The 19,366-nt window shown below is 40.5% G+C and overlaps 1 protein-coding gene and 1 long non-coding RNA gene across 4 annotated transcripts in view; one reads left to right on the top strand and one right to left on the bottom strand.

Moving 5' to 3' along the window:
- The window catches only part of LOC118099354, a 23,852-nt gene extending 6,916 nt beyond the window's left edge, over positions 1-16,936 (bottom strand). Inside the window, exons 1-2 of one of the 2 annotated variants that reach the window (XR_004694269.2) lie at positions 16,814-16,936; positions 15,336-15,484 (exon numbers count right to left, since the gene is read on the bottom strand). This is a non-coding gene — a long non-coding RNA (uncharacterized LOC118099354). Of the gene's footprint in view, positions 1-15,335 lie in introns of both variants that reach the window. The other variant, XR_007032272.1, reaches the window with a different exon arrangement.
- The window catches only part of cnstb (consortin, connexin sorting protein b), a 19,803-nt gene extending 437 nt beyond the window's left edge, over positions 1-19,366 (top strand). The window contains exons 2-12 of one of the 2 annotated variants that reach the window (XM_035143871.2): positions 3,758-4,165; positions 4,198-4,306; positions 5,749-5,858; positions 7,614-7,644; positions 8,776-8,862; positions 9,000-9,108; positions 9,808-9,829; positions 9,927-9,996; positions 10,898-11,178; positions 16,936-17,080; positions 17,231-19,366. In XM_035143871.2, coding sequence (XP_034999762.2) covers positions 4,219-4,306; positions 5,749-5,858; positions 7,614-7,644; positions 8,776-8,862; positions 9,000-9,108; positions 9,808-9,829; positions 9,927-9,996; positions 10,898-11,178; positions 16,936-17,080; positions 17,231-17,439 — 1,152 coding nt within the window. In that variant the 5' untranslated portion in view covers positions 3,758-4,165; positions 4,198-4,218 and the 3' untranslated portion in view covers positions 17,440-19,366. Of the gene's footprint in view, positions 1-3,757; positions 4,307-5,748; positions 5,859-7,613; positions 7,645-8,775; positions 8,863-8,999; positions 9,109-9,807; positions 9,830-9,926; positions 9,997-10,897; positions 11,179-16,935; positions 17,081-17,230 lie in introns of both variants that reach the window. The other variant, XM_035143869.2, reaches the window with a different exon arrangement.

Raw genomic sequence — 19,366 nt, 5'->3', positions numbered from 1 at the left:
TTACCACGGGAAGACTCAAAGATGGCAAACACAAGAAGTGATGGGATTATTAGAGAATATAAATAAACTGGGTGATCTACTTGAGACACGCTGCTGGTTATTAGGTCAACATCGTCTTTACACCACGATCACACGTTTATATCAGTAATATAGTTCTTCAATCCTGACGGTGAATTGATGTCGTCAGAAAAAAAAAGCATTAATTGAGCGCGAGGTGCCGTGGTGCACGAGAGCGTCGGCTGCACGCGCCGTCCATGCACATGTTGACTTGGCCCCACGCACTGTCGCGTGGGCGCGCACGCACCCTCGACCACCCACTGGTGCGAAAAAGAAATCCAAACAGAAAAAGAGGAAATGAATTGAAAGCAGCAAACAACAGTGTAATAATAGAGAGAACAAGAGAATCATCAGTTTGTGTGTTTTCACGTGAGACACTGGCTGAAAATCTGACTGGCTGTGATCACGTGATGATGATGATGATGGCGGTGTGAACACAAACACAAGTGACAGCTGCTGACAAGCCCTCTGCAGTGAGCCAGGGGCGGATCCAGGGAGTGGGCCAGGAGGGCACTGGCCCCAGCTGAAATCGGATTTGCCCCTGAAGTGCCCCTGTCCTGTCAGTAGACTTTTTTCCCTTCTAAATAAAAGTGGACTTTCTCTGCCTGAACCCCCAAGTCTGTGAAAATCCAGGAGACGTTGATGTGTGAGCACACCAGGGGATCCCCAAGTTTCACTGCAAGCGAGTGGGGGTTGATGATGCTCCTAACACGCGACAGAATAAAAAAAATTTGAAAAATTGAAAAAAGTAAACAAATGTCTCCCAGGGAAAAAATTATATGCAATAAATGACATGCATACATTATGGATTATGTATTTGTCATATTATTATTTTACCAGGGTAAATGTGATACATTGCTGCTCATCATTATACTTGGAATATGTTGGCTTTTTCCATTGTAATTGTTCATTTCCAAACCATATGGCATGATTAAACAATAAGCAAAGATATTCACTGCAATGGATAACTATAAACTAAGTTTTAGAATTAGATATTATGTCCAAAGTTAACATCTATCTATCGCTGTTAAAGCTCACTAGTTGACAGGACCTTGTTTGTTGCTACCTCCACCATGGATGTTGTGTTTTCTCCTGTATTGTTATTGGTTTCTTTATTTATCAGCAGGATTACTCAAAAAAGTACAGAGCCGATTAGCACCACACTGGGTGGAGGGATGGGACATGGGCCAGGAAAGAAAACATTATATTTTGGTGCAGATCCAGTTAAAGGGACAGAGCCAGGAATCTTTATTTAATCACGTGACTTAACATCATGAGATGGGACATTTTGGGATGATTTTGACATGTAATGATGTATAGATTTGACATAAAGATAATCAGACATAACTATAGTGTTAAGATCTATGAGTTTGTACAATTTAGTAGGAATAATCAGCCTTCCTTCTAATATAGAAGCTAGGCAGACACGTAGGTTTGTTTGGCTTTGGTGGAGGTATGTGCTCTGCTGAGTGCCACTCCAGTTTCACCCTTAAAAAACATGGGTGCAGTGATTTCCCACATGCAGTGGCTTGTTTGTTTGTTTCTGGTCTCTATGCTAAGCTAACCACCTGCTGGCTCCGGCTTCATATTTACTGTGTAATTGATCTTCCCCTATATCTCTCAGCAAGAAAGCAAAAAGGCATACTGTATATTCTAAAATGTCAAACTATTACTTTAAGTCTCTGTAAAGTGATAGACACTGATGGCTGCAGAAAAGTGTGGTCATTTAATTATTTTTATTGAGATTCTGTCAAAGATTATTCTTTAAATCTTGAATCGTTCTCATTATAACTCTTGTTTTACATATATACAAAAAATGTAATTAGATTAAAACAAAATACAAAACAGAATAAATTTATAGGGAGAAGTACCTTCATATATTGTGAATACATTTGAGTTTGCACAAAAGCCATCAAATTTAACTTTGGAAAATGGGCAGCAATGAATAATATCGAATAGGCCAAATATATGATTGCTATTTACCCTATTGATTGGAAAATAGGTAAAGTGCAGAATAAAACAGTAAAGTTTACAGTATGTGGTAATTTAGAGGAGAAACCTCACAGTGCAAAGGCAAACTGTCATAACATGATTTAGCACCGTCCACACAAATCTTCATTTTTAGCCCCTGCATCATTCTTCATTTCATGCTACACATCCTCATGAGTCAGCCTCTGTTCCCATGCAATGTTTGTACTTTGTGTCACATTCCATGTTGCAGAATTCAGAACATTCACATGACCACTAACAAGCTGTGCAAACACACAGTATCGCACAGCTCTCATGCCCTGGGACCACTGAGGCTGAAAATGTAGGTTTCATGAGGCAGAATTACAATATATATATATATGTGGAGCGTGTCAGACACTTGTCTCACGTCTACCAACGCAGAGAGAGAGACGGTGTTTGCAATCTTGTGTGTAAAATTTGTGAACACATTTCTGAACTGGCTCCCATTAGTAAGGCTCAAATACATGCACACAGGTGTGAATCTCTGAAGCCATAATTCAATGGAAAAGAAATATGTAACTTGTGAAAACAGAAGATAAAATACACACAGCCTTGGCAATACAATATTTCGTATTTTCTGATAATATTTACAGTGTCAGGACTGGTCAGAAGACCCTAGTGACTATCCTGTAAAAGAGCTGCCCCCCTGATAATGTCAACCCTGCGACAACAGCTACAGTTAAATCCCCGTGAAATGGCCTCAGGCAGGTCACTAAATCCCCTCCCCTCCTTAAATCCCCTTAGTTTCACATGTTTACCATTTTACTTCATGAAGTATGTGGTAATATATGGTTTTATTAGGTGTCTTGAAGACAAAAGTCACCTTTTTGCATCATACAGTGCTTAGTTTAGGGAGAAATGCGAGTTTTTACAGAGGGTAGAAAAGACTGAAGCCCCTTTTACACTGGTCAAAAAAACATCTGGTTAGTTGGATAGTTTCCATGTGAAAACACACACAGTTGTTTCTGTTCTCTCCATTTTGTCTGCAATGGAAATGGATTCAATCAGCATTCACTCCTGGGTCAAATGATTCTGCAGCGGACACAGGTTTTGAATTGGCTCTGATCAGTGCGTTGAACATGATGCACCAAGGAAAAAAACTGAAAGGTAAACTCCTCTACTGGCAAAGGGAAAGGAGTGAATCACTTAAAAAAAACAAAAAACAGTTTTACCTGTGTTTGAAAAACCTGTGTATACACGCTAACACATTTTATCTCCACAGCCATTATGAGGTTGTGTAAGAAATCTTGGTACAAACATGGATGTGTCCCTCTGGGTAACTTGTAATAGCTCTGATGATCACTTAACTTTGCATCTAGTGCCATCAGTAAGAGCTATAATTAGCATTTAGCTCAGAGCACCATTGTGTCTTAACAGTCTCAAGAAGACCTCGACATTAAAACATTTTGTCCTGAGTATTTTGGATCTATTCGATGACATACTCCTTGCTAATTATTCTACTTAATTATTATTTTCAACCTAGAGTTATTCTTGATGGACCACTCTGCCATGCCTCAATGGACAGTCATGGTTCAGACACAAAGACGAGCCTTTCAGTCAATGACATAACTGTCATTTCTATACCAGCAATGCTGCTTCGCTTCGCTTCCCTCTCTGTGTCAGAGCATTTACATGCATGAGTCATATACGTTGTGTTCCCTTTTTAAAATGTACCTACTCTTTTTGACAGCTTGCCTGGAACACGGAAGGAAATCTACACTGAAGAGAAAGTGAAAATAAACCCCAGCGAGGACTGCAGAAGGTCACGGAGAAAAGGGAACTGCAGCCTCCACAACCCAGCCCTCCAAGACTTCAGTGGACATCAAATCTCTCTGTTCTTGGCCACCCATTAGAGGCAGTGGAAGATTAAATCACATGCTCTTTGAAGAGTGATCACAACCAAACCTTCTAAGACCTCACTCTCAAGTATTCGAGAAGCCCTTGAAACCTTAACGGGAGCTTAGAGCGACACAAACTTTCCTGAGTTATTTGCTTGTCCAACTCAGGGGTAGTATTTTGTCAGAGGACGTTTTTTATGTTGTTTTACTGAAGGCCTTAATAGAGAGACCCAGCCACAGCCCACTGCAGGGTCTGAGAAACTGATCTGGAGGAGTTGATCTGGAGGAGAAGACTGTGGAGGTGACGGAGGTGATGGGCAACAAGAACAGCAGCTTGCCAAAAGGTTCACACACTGCGCTGGATCAAGAAGAGGAAGAGATGTTCATTGAGAGTACCACAGGTAAAATACTTATTTAAAAAAATAATATATGTGCTTTTTATGTTTGTGCACTTTAAGGAATTTACCTTTTGCTTCACCGTTATCTGATGTGCATGGAAATTCCTATAAAAATAATCAGTATGACTCATTCACAGCTCATTTAATAAAATGTCTCGCAGATCTTTTATCTTTAAATGGCCGTAGACTAACTTTATTAATCTCTTGGCACAGTAGAGACTCAGTAGATTAATAACCAACCTGCAGAGAACTGACTGAAAGCTCATCATCCATCTGTGGACCACAGTCTCCCACGAACTGCTGTACTGAGCCAGAAAAAAAAAAAGAAACGAGCTTAAGATGATCAGGATGATACTAAGCTGTAAGGAAGCCCAGGCCTCTTCAGATGCTTATGATGAACTATACAGTGGGAGCTGATAAGCTATGTTATGTAAGAGTAGCCCTATATTGCTACAGTTACGTTGCTGTTACGTCATTGCAGCTGCAACCAGAAAAACAGAAGAGTGAAACTGACAAGATCCCCAGAATAATGTGCTTTTGGATGTGAGAATAGAAATCCTCCATCAAAGACGTCCCTTTGAAGCTAAAAGCAGACATTTATTTATTTAGAAACAGCAGTAGGCTTCTTCATAGTGATGAACAGTAATGACCAATTTTGGCAGCATTAGCGTTTCAGTAACGGCAACATGTAAACAAACCAAACTGGTCATGCACAGTTTGGTTATAGAATCACTCTATTCACACACACGCACACAAACAATATATTGCAGTTTTACAGGTAGTTATGTGAAAGTCAGTGAGTTACTGGTGTCTTGTCAACTAAAGTCAGACACTGGGCTATCCCATTTTATATAGTCTTAGTGCACGGCCACACATGTGAATGTAGCAGTGGTGAACCTTCGCCTCCTGATCACTTCCAATCTTTCAACTTTGGTGAACTTTGACCCACGACTTTTGCCTGCATCCGCCTGTGTGTGAGCGTGACGTTAATCTTAAACTAAGCCAACAGGCTGCTGGCTCTATAGCCATATATCAATCAACTGAAATCCTCTGTTAGATCTGTTATCTCAACAGGGAACACAGGACCAGTCCTTCACAGAGCAGATATGTTTGCTGCAGCAGAAATATTTTTCTATTTAATGTCAAATGGACGTCACTGTTTGAAACACAGGCTCTGTTAGGACGCAGGATGTGTGGAAAGTATGACATGATCGTTTTCCCCAGACTCAAAAAAGAAGGTTGAGGAGTAACTTGACAATTATATTGAAAGTACTATAGTGTACAGCATATACTTCTATATAGTATGTATTTCTATAACTCATCATTGATTACGTCAGAAAAACACAGGAAAGATACTGTGATCAGAGTTTACACATCAAGACAAACAATAACTGAAAGGTCTTATGCATATGTCATACTAGTGTGTTTGTGCTGTATGTTTCTAGGAAGTGTCTCCAGGGATGGAGCGCTGGGCCTCAGCCCCGAGCTGCTGGCCTCCCTGCAGTCCCTCGGAGAAAACAGCAACTACACCCTGCTTCCACACTCTCTGCACCAGGTGTGTGTCTGTATAGATCTACTTTAAATGTGTGAGAAAGTTGGAAGATATTTTTTCTCCGATATCCTGGGAGAATATACGTCTTTTAGTACAGACAGATAGCTGAGATACACATAATAAAGCTGGTATTTCTCAGACATATATATATATAAGATTAGATTAGATTTTTTCCATCACCATGCAAATGCAACATGAAATGAACATAGTTTACAGTTAAGAGTTGGAAAATCTTCATCATCTGCTGTAAACTTCCTTATTAAGAGGACATCGGCAGTTACTGAGGCAGAATATGACATTTATGCAACCGCTGTGCAGGTGCAGAGATTTGAACTGGCAGCCCTCTGCTCCTTTGTTCGTCTCCTGGCGACTCTCCTGGCTCGGATCACAATTACAGCATTCAAAACAGACACACTAATTAGAGGTGTGATAAATATAGTTAGGTTGTGTCTCGGTGTTTTGCTGGGAGGAATCAAAGAAAGAGATCAGTGGTTTCTTGCAGCGTTTGCAATACTTTGTAGGCTATTATTTCGAGACAACACTTAGACAATGTAATTAATTTGTCTCAGCTCTTCTAGAGCCGTGAGAAGCTTGTAGTTTGGTTTGTGTTGCTGCCAACTGCAGTAATCAGGGAACAAAGACAAATCTGTTATGCCTCAGATACTAAGAAAGGAAAAGGAGAGGCAAAGCACAGCAATCAGCTTCTGGCTAGTTTGACAGAAGCAGTTATATATAAAAGTTCTTGTAGCATGAAATCAAGTCACAAGAAATTTGTGTTGGGTCTGAGTGTTAGCACATACGACAGATCACTATGTTCACTATGTAGGACCCCTTTTTATCAGAAACATGGTCAGTGTCTTTCATACTCGATTCGACACGTAGGTCCATATTTGGTCATAGCTGCTAACGCCTGCTGTTCCTGTGTACTGAGTATTTCATGACCTGAATCCATTTGTTTGAAATACGAGATATTTAAAAAAACAAGTCAGCTGCCACTTGAAACTACACCATTCTGGGCGTAAATCCTGATCTAGGACACTTGTGCTCGAGAGTCTTGGGGTCATTGTGACTTCACAATATACGACTGACTGGCGACAGTAATATCAAACATTAGCAGGTTTTTAAGCTTCCCCTGATGCTTACTGCATATGATAGAACATTTAACATCTTGGAGTTGTGAACTGATAAAACAAGAAATCCAAATAAGGCATGTTCTTCTGTGAGGAAATTGTAATGGCCATTTTTCACATTTTAGAGCACAAATGTCTAATCAATCTTGCTGCAGCCCTAAAACAGTCATAGAATTTACAGTCATATCCGAGGGAGAGAAACGACTTCATCTCTAGATTCACTAAATCATGTGGTCGACTGGAGGAGAGGAAAGAAAAAAGTTTGCTGATGGGAAAAAAAATCCCACAGAGACACGTTAATCCGGACCATAAGTAAGAGCATGTGACTTCATGTCTCAGGTCGTCTGCCTCTTGGCATGACGCTGTCATGTGATCCTCATCTTTGAAGGAATTTGGTGAATTAAAAAAAAAAGACTAATTCGAGTTTGACATCATTTTTCAGAGCACAGCAGCAGAGTTTAAGATCAATGTGTACTTTGCTTTTTCATGGGTAGATGTCGATGTTTTACACTGAAACTGTCACATGATGATTTGTGTTAGTTATTGTAAGCCACAGCTGATGAATCCTGTATCCTGACTTTCAGTGTGAATTTACACACGGTATCTCATGTTTATCTTTTTGTTTCAGATTGCAGAGGCCTACTCACTCCAAGAGGACTGTATCCTTTCAAACGCACCGTGACCTCATTTCTCTGTTTATATAGGTATTGTAACATTTGCCAATCATTAGTATTTTCCAGCCAAGGCGTGGCTGAGCCAGAGTGGCACTTGTGAAGAGATAAAAACGCAATAGAGTGGTTTCTGTTTTATGGAGAAAGTGTTTCCATTTGTGGTGGCTGGACAGTGGTTTAGCTTCAATGCCAGTCCTGGTCTGCTGACGCCAGAAGGGTTTCAAGTTTATCCTAAAGAAGCAATTGAAATGTTACCACTGAATCAAATATTTATTGAAATATTAGCAATGTCATAGGGAATTTATCGTTATTTTCTATCTGTTTGTTTGTCGCTCAGTCGCTGGGTGTTCCTCATACTTTGGCTCAAAGCCCTGAGGGTTTTGCAGTTTAGTTTCCTCTGGTTTTGTTTGTGCCGTTGGCCTGGCAACAGCTGTCGGTGGATCTTGCTGCACAGAGGATGGTGTGAGTTGATGTGTTTATGTGTAAGAGGCAAGAGGAGAGAAAAAGACAAACGCAGTGACGAACAATGAAGGATGTTTTCAGAGATATAATGAGCGGATGTCTAAGACTGGGAGGGAGAGTGTTAATGAGTAACTTGACAGTATTGCTGCATTTCCACAGCCGGAACTTTGGAGTGGGGCTTGTAGCACTGAACATACCTGATTGGTTTATTATTCTAGCATGTTCCAGCATTATCTGCAATAGCTTGTAAAATCTGTTCAAGTCCGGCATTTCAGGTGTGTTTAATGTACTTTGCCACTGGTGCTCGTCTCTTTTCTGAAGTATGATTTTAATCTCCTCCATATACTGTTCTTGCATTGACGCTTGATATTTTTTTAGCATTATTGCTATATTATACATCCATCCGCGTTCTAAGCAGGTCACACTCTAAGCAGATCCATGCCCCGGTCCTACAAAAACACCTACCTTAATAGAATAAACATAACCAGTAATAGACTGAGAAATGCATGATTTTTACAAATTACACACTAGGCTATGAATTTGATTGGCATTGGCGGCGTAAAACCTCTGTAAAATCGATATCAATTAAACTGTAGATAATCAGGGACATTCGGATTGAAAGTCTCAGTTGATGTCTTTAACTCATGATGCTACCAGACCAGTGGGCCATTCAGTTCCTACAGCTTGAGAAGCTCTACCATGAACGTCTGCTCTCCAACCTTGCTGCCCTGCAGGAAAACTGGGGTATTGCATGCATCTCTTTCTCCCCTTTGAAAAAGATTACCTGTAATCATAACCTACATGCAATTCTGTGCTATCCAGACACAAGGAGTGTGTGTGTTTATTTTGTGTGCACCTGCACTCTCCCCATGTGTTCTCAGAGAGCCGATGGAGAGAGAGGAACCCAGAGAGCAGTTTACCTGCTGTGACAGACGCCATCAGTGTGAAACACATCGAGACCCTGAGCCAGATCTGCAGGACACATCCCAGGTAAAGCACAACAATGTCTGATGATCCTGTTCCTCAGAGCTGAAGCAGAGATACATGGGGAAGGATTCTGGGTTCTTCAAGAGCCGTTTTATCTACGATCTGCCACAACAGTTCCTCCACAGGGTGTGGTCAGAGACTTTCTGCACTTTCCAGAATTTCTCTGTTATTAAACATGTCCACATGCCTCAGCTCTGTGAGCTCAAACAGCTTTAAGTACTTCAAATTCCTCTTATGCCATTCACATTCTATTTTATCTAGACTACCATCTGACAGAAACCTTTTAGCTCCCATTTCCTTTACTGTAATCGACTGTAATCTTTATTTTCCTTGTAGACATAAAGAGGAGTCATAGACTGAACCAGCACATAGATAATGCATGAAGATGTACAGTGGGAATTGTTGGGAAATTCAATATCACTGACGGGACATAAAAGATTTCTGCAGGATAGTCATTTCCACCAGACAGAGACAAATACCACAGGTCTGGACGCCAGACACTGCACCTGTGCTGTGACTCAGTATGCTATTGTAGCCCACAGTCATTCTTGTACAGGTGGATTTGATTTAGCTGGAGAAGAAATGAAAAGCCTGAAGAAGACTTGAGCTTTTTAATATGTTAAGTTACAGACCAGTGACCTTGTCTGACCTTCCTCCTGCTGTCTGTGTGCTCTTCCTCTGTCTCTGTTTGGCATCACTCAGACCATCCAGCAGTGTGGAGCAGGTAAGACACAGAAACCTCCTCTTTCTACATTGCTCATAGATCAATCTCAGACTTTTTTTAAATGATGAACCAATGTCATCTATGTTTGATTCTACAGAACAGTCTAAATACATTGCTGAGAGAAATACAGATCAAGAACCAGACACTACAGTCCTGTCATGATAGAGGTATGTATTACATATACATAAACACACACACACACACACACAAACAGACACACAACAAGGCTAAGACCTGAGCCATGCTAGCAGCTCTGTGAGGTTGTACAAAGACACAGCTGTGGTTTGAGCTAAATACTAATTGCATGCCAAGATGACCACAATGCTAATGATAACTTCCTAAGTACAATGTTTACTATTCATTTTGCATATTAGCATGCTAATGTTTACTAATTGGCTCATTAGTTTTGCAGCTATTAAGTATTAATAACATTTTAGATCATGTTTTAAACAATTTCTAAGGGTATTTTCACGCCTAACTTGTTTGGTCCAGACTCTTAGTGTGAAAGGTGCTCTCTCAAACCAGCGAATCCAAATTTTTGGGATCCGCATTTAAACGGAAAGACAACTATCCGCTGAATTGATAACATGACGACGTCTAGAAACCAATAAATGGCTAGTGCAGGTAGATTCAGCCCACGTAGGTGTTGACGACAGGACATATATATGTCATACAAATTCTTTACAGCGGCCCCTAAATTGCAATATAAAAACAGAACTAATTGGATGACACATAAACAATATAACAAAGACGTGAGACTTGGTCTGGACTTTAAGGTGTGAAAACGCACAGAATGTTTTTAATATAATGATCTAAATCACACTATTCAGTTTGTAAGTTAAATCCATTATTTAGGCAGGGGGAAAGTAGAAAGTAGAAACTGTCATATAACAGATTGAGCTTTGTCTCATTTTACTGCCCGTCCCAAGTGCAATGACCTGCAAATCTACTGACATGTGAAGCTACACATGAGCTCTGTGTCAATACATAGAAAGTTCACACACAGGTCAGGCTTGAGTGATAATCCATAATCAATAGCCAATGTCCTATTTCACTGCACCATTCTAGTCAACAATCCTCAAACATCACAAGAGGATGGAGAACACGAGCAGAACGTGAACTCGGGATCAGTGCCATCTTCACCGGAAACGGGCCGTGAGGAGGGAGGAGGGGAGGAGGACGGAGAGGAAGAGAAGGAGATATATGAGGAAGGACAGGATGTAGAGGAGGAGGAGGAGAATCCATGTGCGGAGACACCGGAGGAGGAGGAGGAGGTAAAGGTGGAGTGGCCAACAGGAGTCTCCCAGGCTTCGGACAAGGACCTGGCCAAACTGTCCCACACAGAAGGGGTAGGAGTCCAGTCTTTTCTGCTTTTCTGCCGTTATATTTAAATCTTAATGGACTGTTAGTGGACTGCAGAAAGTTTACATCAAGTGCCAATGCAGTGTGAGCAAGATGGATATCAGATGAATGTGAGGGGTATAAATGTCTTTTCCTGCTCTGTACCCTCGCTCTCATCTTTTCTTCCTGCCGCCTTTCCCTTCTCCTCTCCGTCCATCATCCCATACATGCATCTGACCTTCCTTCCTTCCTGACTTTGTTCCCTCCCCTTGCTGATCTCTTCTGTTTTCACTTTCTAGTATACTGCCCGCCTGGACTAAGTAAGACTGTATCTGTTTAAGTTCCACATTCTGACCCACAGCTCTTTGTCTTTGCCGGGACACTCCCACAGAAGAGCTCTGCAGTCACTTGGTGACATCATCACCAAATTCTTTTCTTTCAAAAACCCCCACCCATGTCCACTGGTGTGGCTTCACACTCGGGATGTCTGCTGTGCCAAAAAACCCCACTACATCACTGAGACAGCGCCTGAGCAGGAGGGGCCTGGTTCTTCCTAGATTTGGGGATGAAATCAGACCTACTCCAAATAAACAGTACCAGCTGAAGTCCTCACAATGATGGGTTCAGGTTTTATGGCTGTTATGTAATCCAGCAGAGGTTTGACTGGGTGGGTCTCCATCCTTTGTAAAGTACGTGTCACATTTCATGAGGGTTTGGGCAGTTATTACTGGCTCTATTTCCCCTTCTCTCTTTCTTAGGCTTATTACAGGTTAAAAAACTAAGTGAAATACAATCACAAATCCCATTTTAAATATTACATATAAATTATAATTATAAATTCATGAAAAACCTTTGTTGAACATATACTTGTATTTTTTTTGTTATTTCCTTGCAGTGATATTGATGCATAGACATAATATGTGGCCAGGATGTCTGTTCACAAACAAGCCTTTTAGTCTGATGGCTCACTGCTCGTTCACTACTCAGTCGAATGACACAGTGACCTGCCGGACAAAGCTGAGGCAGAGGCAGCAGCATTAGTTTATGGGCTGTATAATAGATCACTCTGTTGACAGTGTGATATGTGAAAAGGCCACAGTGTGTCCTTTCACTTGCCCTGGAATGAGCTCTGAGAGCACAATTAATCATCACATATGTGAAAGACTTGTTCTACTGTTGCAGACGCGTCATGTTTATGATGCTTTGTGGCTTTGAGTGTTTCTCTTAGTTCAGTTTTCTGTTTGCTGCTGTTCATTTCTGTCAATATCAGCTGGCTGGAGAACTTCAGTCACATGGGATGGATCCAGAGGCGAACTGGGACCTATAGAGCCTAACAGTAAACAAGGCCACTGCAGTTACCCAACTCATAACCTCAGCTAATGTCCATGCTTGAATACCACCTGCACTTACTCATAACACCTTTTGTGAATTTTTTTATTTATTAATTAATTTCATCATAAATCTATAATAATTAGTATTTTCAAGCCCTCTGTAAATGTGACATCATATCAGATGGATTCAGTGACTCTGTTCAGTTACAATATTGGTCTGCCAGTCTGTGCATCACTTTGGTCCACACATTAGTGAAATATCCTGACTCTCATTGGTTGGATTGCTGTGACATTTGGGACACAAATTTATGTTCCCCTCAGGATGAACTCTCGCGATCCCCTAAGAAGCTGCTCCCTGCTCACGCTCACAAATATGACTTTGTCCTGACAGAGTTCTCAAACGTGCACATATACATTCAACATTGTGTTCATCTAGCTACATCATTAGGTACATTTTTACTTCAATACTTGCCAAAGAATAGTCATTGCAATAATACTCTACTTTGTGTTGAGTACTAATTAATAAGTGCATGTTAACAGACTAAGTTAAGATATGTTAGCATTTAGCTCAAAACACTGCTTTGCGTGAGTATAATGAGCAGCAAGGCCATAGATTCAGTGACATTTTGATGTGATTATTCTGATATGATTATCAACCCTGTTTTAATATCACTGAATCTTACATTTCTATGAGTCGTGAAATTTCACCAAGAACAGCACCATGTCTACTACTTTTATCAGTGATGTGATAAATATTTGGGTGAAATATTCCTCAATAAAGCACAGATTTCATCTTAATTTCTATGACTAGACCTGCCTGTTTGGAATGGGCTGTTTACTTGGCCTGTGTAAATGCTGGTTGCACTTTTCTTTCTGAAACTGTAAAAGTGACCTGCAGTAATGGAGCCACAGCAAGACCGGCTGTTCCACCAGCCAATTCAGTGCAGCTCGTATCAGTACGGAGAAACTCAAACTGGAGAATCAGTTGTTGTTGTAGTGAACGCGCTGTTGTCTCAATTGACAACGTCATATATGTTGATAAATCCCCTACGTCGCTGGCTGACTGTTTATTCAAAGTTTATAAATATTGAGCATATCGCCTGTCCAAATCACAAGAAAGTGGTAAACTTGGCAAGAAAGTGCATTGCTTTCTTGCCAAGTGTGAAGCTGATAAGATCAACGGTTCTTGAGCCACAGATAGACAGGAATTTCTGGCATTATTAGATGGTTGACTCAAAAGGCACTTAATAGAGTGCATATCTCTCCCAAGGCTGAACAATTCGATTGTCTAGTTTTTATAGAGGAAATATAAAAAATAAAAAAAGGAAGTGGTCTAATAACCTAAATGATTTATTTCTCATTCCACCAGGTTTGGTAGAAATAAGATAAGTAGTTCCTGCTGACAAATAAACTAAAAACAGAGCGCATACCTCCGCCAAGGCCCAACAGTCCCCTTAATTCAATCAAGCTGCCCCAAACTACACACACTGATGTCTAATAATAAATAAAGCCTGAAATCACATCACACCAATGTTGTTGTACCATGTATAATCTGAATCTGTGATGTTTTGTGGACCCACAGTTTCAGTGTATATTCAAAATGTCAAAATGTCTTCACCATGAAATGTGCCTGGGATGCTGACAGAGTCGTCTTTGTGCTCCTACCTAACCACTTATCTGTGGAGGAGCGCCAGAGTTTACGTCTCAGCTGGGAGAAAGCTGCTCCCCGCTCACGCTCACAAATATGACTTTGTCCAGACAGAGTTCTCAAACCGTGAACATTTACATTTAACATCACAGTTTTCAGGGAGTTGTACAGAGCTGTGCCTCAGAGCGGGCCCTCAGCAGTAAAACATGATACACTGATGTGCCTCTGTACAGATGGTATAACCCACTGACCTCACTGAATAATTGACCTATAAATTATGGCAGCAGATGATGCTGACAGCTTGGGAGATGAGTCCGTTTGACGAGTCAGCAGATGACCACACTGTGTGTTATTGTTCCTGGTTCAGAGATTGAGATCATGTCGGGGTTTTATTAGAGGGGAGGTGTTTCAAGCTCTACAAGGAATCCCTGCTCCACTGACCTCGACCTCTTGTTGACAAACAGAAGCTCTTGACGATAAAGAACAATGATGTTTCAATGCAAGGAATTCCTCCCTGTATCTCGGATTAGTTTAAATAACGAGGTTATGCAACTATATTTTACAGCTGAAACACTTAACCACAGTCAGACTGTGTGTTTATGCTGCTGTGTTGTTACACCTGTGCTTCTGCAGATTCTGTGTTTACTCGACTCAGCCAAGTTTCAATGGCTCAGCTCCAGTTCATCTAAAATGCTGCTGCTCTTCTGTTGACTGATACCAAACATACACTGGACATTGTCCCCTTAGTCTGCTGATAGAGCATGTGCACTGTGCACCACTGACTGTGTTTGATGGTGTACTTCTAACATTATCATGTGTGCTGTTACATTCTTATTTAATTAATATCCTGGAAAACAGGAAACACAAGGACAAAGAGGTGATAATGTATGCGACCATGGTTCTTGACTGGTATTGAATTGGGAATGTTATGTGGTGGGTAACAACACCGCAAATCATTTTTACAACTCCAGTTACAAAAGATTTATTAGTCCTATATAACTAGTTTTATAAATTTTTGACCAACTTTAATTGATGACACTTTCTTTTTTGATACCAATCATTTGAGTTACACTAACGTGGCGTCTGGAGCATGACCTTTGATTATGTCAACTCTTACAAAAGGAAAAATGGTTACCATGGTAACAACAATTGCAGTTTATATTTTTGAAACGAATAAATGACGTACCTTACATACGTACATAATTATTGGCAGTTTTGGATCAAATAAACGAGATGAGTCATACACCACTGCCAGCTAGATTTTTGGGGCCCCCTGGTGGTTGTGGGGCCCTAAGCAGCCACCTGGTAGGCTTATAGGGAGGAGGGTTGACTCTGCTGTAGAATACAAATGACAAGACTCAAGGTGATCAGATGAGCACTTTGAGTAAATACAGGAATACAGACAGAGATTTTCTTAAAGTTCAACATTAATACCTTGCATGCTGGTTGACTACTTATTTAACAAAGTATAAGGCTGGAGACACACTGTATTATTGTAAAACAAATCCCATGAAAAGATCAAAACATACAGTTTTGTTAGTCCACCTCAATATCTGGGATCTTCTCTACTGTGCCACAGATAAGCTCAGACCCGTTGATTGCAAAGAAAAATACAACAAACATATAGTTTCACTTTTAAAAGGGTTCAGTAGTTTTTAGATGGTAATTGTAGTTTTTGACGTTACTGAGGGAGTAAGATTTGCACTTAGTTATCTTGCATTGTTTAATTGTGTAACCTAATGTCTAAAGGGTGAGGTTGACCCAATAAACATTCACTGTATGGAAAATCAAACAGTAAAGCAATATAAGGCGGCAGGTGAATTAGACAAATGTGTGTTGTAGGGAATCATTGATGGAACGATATTCAACAACATTCGAAGTTATTCAGTATAATGAACTATTATAACATTAATAAACATGACTTAAATTCATAAATGCATGCAACTAAAGGACAAGTAAAATAAAACATAACATTACTGGTATTTATATAGTTAATGTGTAGATGCATTTTAGATGAATATCTCAATTTATCTCTCATTAAATCTGAATGGTGTAGGAATTTTATCAAATTACCTGAAATCAATTAGAAAACAATATTAAACAAATCACAGAACGTTTGAACATTATTCTGTCTTTGTTTCAGACAATAAAATCAGCTGGTTTTCAGTTCAGAGTGGACTGTTGGTTTTATGGCTTCTGTCCAGACCCTCTTCCTCTGAGATGGAGGCAGAGGAACTAAGGCTAAGGAGTTCCCCGCTGACCCCCTCCGGCCAGTTCCGCCTGAATAATCCCCAGTGCCAGTCGTATATCTGCTTTGTCAGGTTAAAAGCCGTTTGTTTGGATGAACAGCAACTCTTTTTGGTTTCCTGTCTGAAATGAAGGTTTTATGGAGCAGGGATTACCTGACCTGCAGGAGTCGATCTGGTTTCCCACATTTTGGCTCAGTGAGGCCTGGGATGTCCGCTACATAAGATTGTTTTTATTCGTTTTTGGACAATGATGGAGTTTAGAGGATTAGAGAAATATATACACACACACACACACAAGTATCGACAATATTCTTTAGTCAGCTAACTTCACTCTGTTTTTGGGGCTTTTCATGCAACCCTTGACAATAGTAGAAATTTAGATTATCACCACACAAAGCTGTGAAGTTGTACTTACAAAAGATGATGTGATAACTTCCAGCCCAGTCCTCTCATCAGATGCTGATTAAGTGAACATAGTTGCCGTCGTCCTTTAAACAAGAGGAAAACATGTTTTTTTGTTTCCTGTGGTTGCTGCAGAGTTCCTCTCCTGACGGTCTGGTCTCCATTCTGAAGAGGAGGAGGGCGTCTCTGGATGGACTCCCCCCCCCCAGCGACATTGCTACTAAACAGAACTCCAAACGCAAAGTTCGCTTCAGTGAACCAGAGGACGGCACCGAGCAAGGTACACTTCAAGTTACCTGTAGTCTAAATGCATTCATGGCCTGAAACATCAGTATAGAACCACACCAGCTCACTGTGCTACATCTGTACTGTCAACTGTTTTGACTTCATAAAGATGTATTAACTTTGAGTTATATTCCTTACTTCTTAGATGAGGTGGGTGGAGACTCCTGCCTGATCCTCCTGCTGCTGTGTCTGGTTACCGTGGTGATCAGTGTAGGTGGGACCGCTCTCTACTGCACCCTGGTGGACACCTACTCGAACATTTGCACCGACTTCACTCAGAACGTCAACTTCTACATCCTGAACGTACGGAGGTTCTTCGAGGGGCTCGGTCACTGGCTGCCCCTCCGGACTTAACACAGACGATCGCAGACGTTGGTGCTGTAGCACAGTGTGAGACACAGAGTGTTAGCACTGCACAGACATGGGACCCACAGGCGTTAATGTGATGCTGCCATCCAGAGAGTTTGATTCCTTCTCCAGTCACTGGACTTGTGTCTGAGCAAAAGAGACTTGTACATTTGACCAAACAGACTGAGATGTACAGTAGGGGTCAGTCCTCAGGTGCCCAAAGCAACACCAAACAGTAGAAACTATCCAGATCTCTTCACCTCAGAAGAAAAATGTGATGATGAGTGCATGTTGTGAGACGAGGGTTGAAAGAACAACTTGTTTACTCCGGTCTGTGTGGATTCTTCATCGTCAAGCTGAACCTCACAAGAGGGCTCACAACTCTCAGCCATATTTATATTTTAACTCAAGTACGTTATCTGTGTAGTAGTGTTTCCCTCACACCTCTTCTTCTGGTGGTTTTATTTGTACAGAGAGAAGCTGTCTTTAGCGTCATTAGGATCATTAGTGTGTGTAGTTTCTTTGAACCATTTACAGACCATGCGATTTTCATTTTCATTTCATTCTACCATTATTGTCTGCTGTTTTGACTCATCTGTGCTAAATGTGAACATCAGACACATTACACACCACGGCAAAGAGTCATATAATTTTTTTAAAACACCCAGATTCTAAATACATATGAGCCTTCATGATCCTTTCACTGAAAAGGTGTTTACCTCAATACAAGTGGTTACTCTGAACATTCCTCTAATCATCTGACAAAGACCAGTTCAATCATTGGAGTATGATAAGAAAAGATAAAGGTATAGTCAGGTCAGTGTCTTATCAAAAAAGCACAGCATTAAGCGTACTAACTTATAACACAGTACATCATGATTGGCAGTATGCGAAACAGTAATTCAACAGCCGCTCCATAAATTCACTCACCCTGTGTTTATAGTTTTGGTGCTCCATGTTTTCATCTTCATCATCTAGAGTGCATTTCTAATTCCGCTCGACATCTGGACGTACTGGATCCCTTCCAGTTGTCTCTTGCTGCGTGCAGACAGTGACATCACGATATTAAAAGCCCAATGCAGTGAGAAGATGCATTTTCATTGTGTGCACAAAGGACACTAAATCTCAGAGAGCACATACGTCCGCCAAGGCTGATTGGCTTCTTCATCGCCATATTGCATCATCATCATCATCTGAGATCAGATACATCTGGATCATCGTTTAGATCTGAACAAAATATCACCTGATCATAGATATCAGCACTCTATATATGCTTGATTTTTTAATACAAATGTCCCAAAAACTCCCATCTCTCATTTTTAAAGAATATTTAAAATAACTCCTGGATCCACATGGATGGAATACACTCTGAAATGTTATGGGGTCTTCTTTGGTACCTATCCCACCCCTCCAGCAAGTTTCAAGAAAATCAGTTCTGTTGTTTTTGCGTAATCGTGCTCATAGACAGACAAACAGCAATTAAATCATGACCTCCTTGGCGGAGGTAACAAAAGCTCAGTGTATATCTTGAGTATTAACATTTATTCAAAACTTTATCTAAATGTCCCAATGGGTAAAAAGCACAAGGCTTTGATTTACATAAGTTATACCATTTGAATCACTTTGTCCAACAGTTGTATTTTCTGGTTTGCTCAAGTTACACAAATGAAAATCATTCACTATTTGAGTGGATGCAAAATGAAAATTTCAGCATGTTCTCTAAAATAATTGCCTTGAAATGATTTTTTGAAACGATTTCTACTCTCCTTCAGAACTCCAGATGTTTGCAAAGTAGTGAATATTACCTCTGTATTGTCACTGTGGATATTGTTTACCAGCAAGTGTTGCATTATGCAATGCATCTTTATATGTTTTAATATCTATGTTCAGTTGTGTCCACAAGGGAATATTAAAAAAATATATTAATATTTTC

Source organism: Hippoglossus stenolepis, chromosome 20 (genome assembly GCF_022539355.2).
Source record: "Hippoglossus stenolepis isolate QCI-W04-F060 chromosome 20, HSTE1.2, whole genome shotgun sequence".
NCBI lineage: Eukaryota > Metazoa > Chordata > Actinopteri > Pleuronectiformes > Pleuronectidae > Hippoglossus > Hippoglossus stenolepis.
This window is presented reverse-complemented; position numbering and strand designations above follow the sequence as displayed.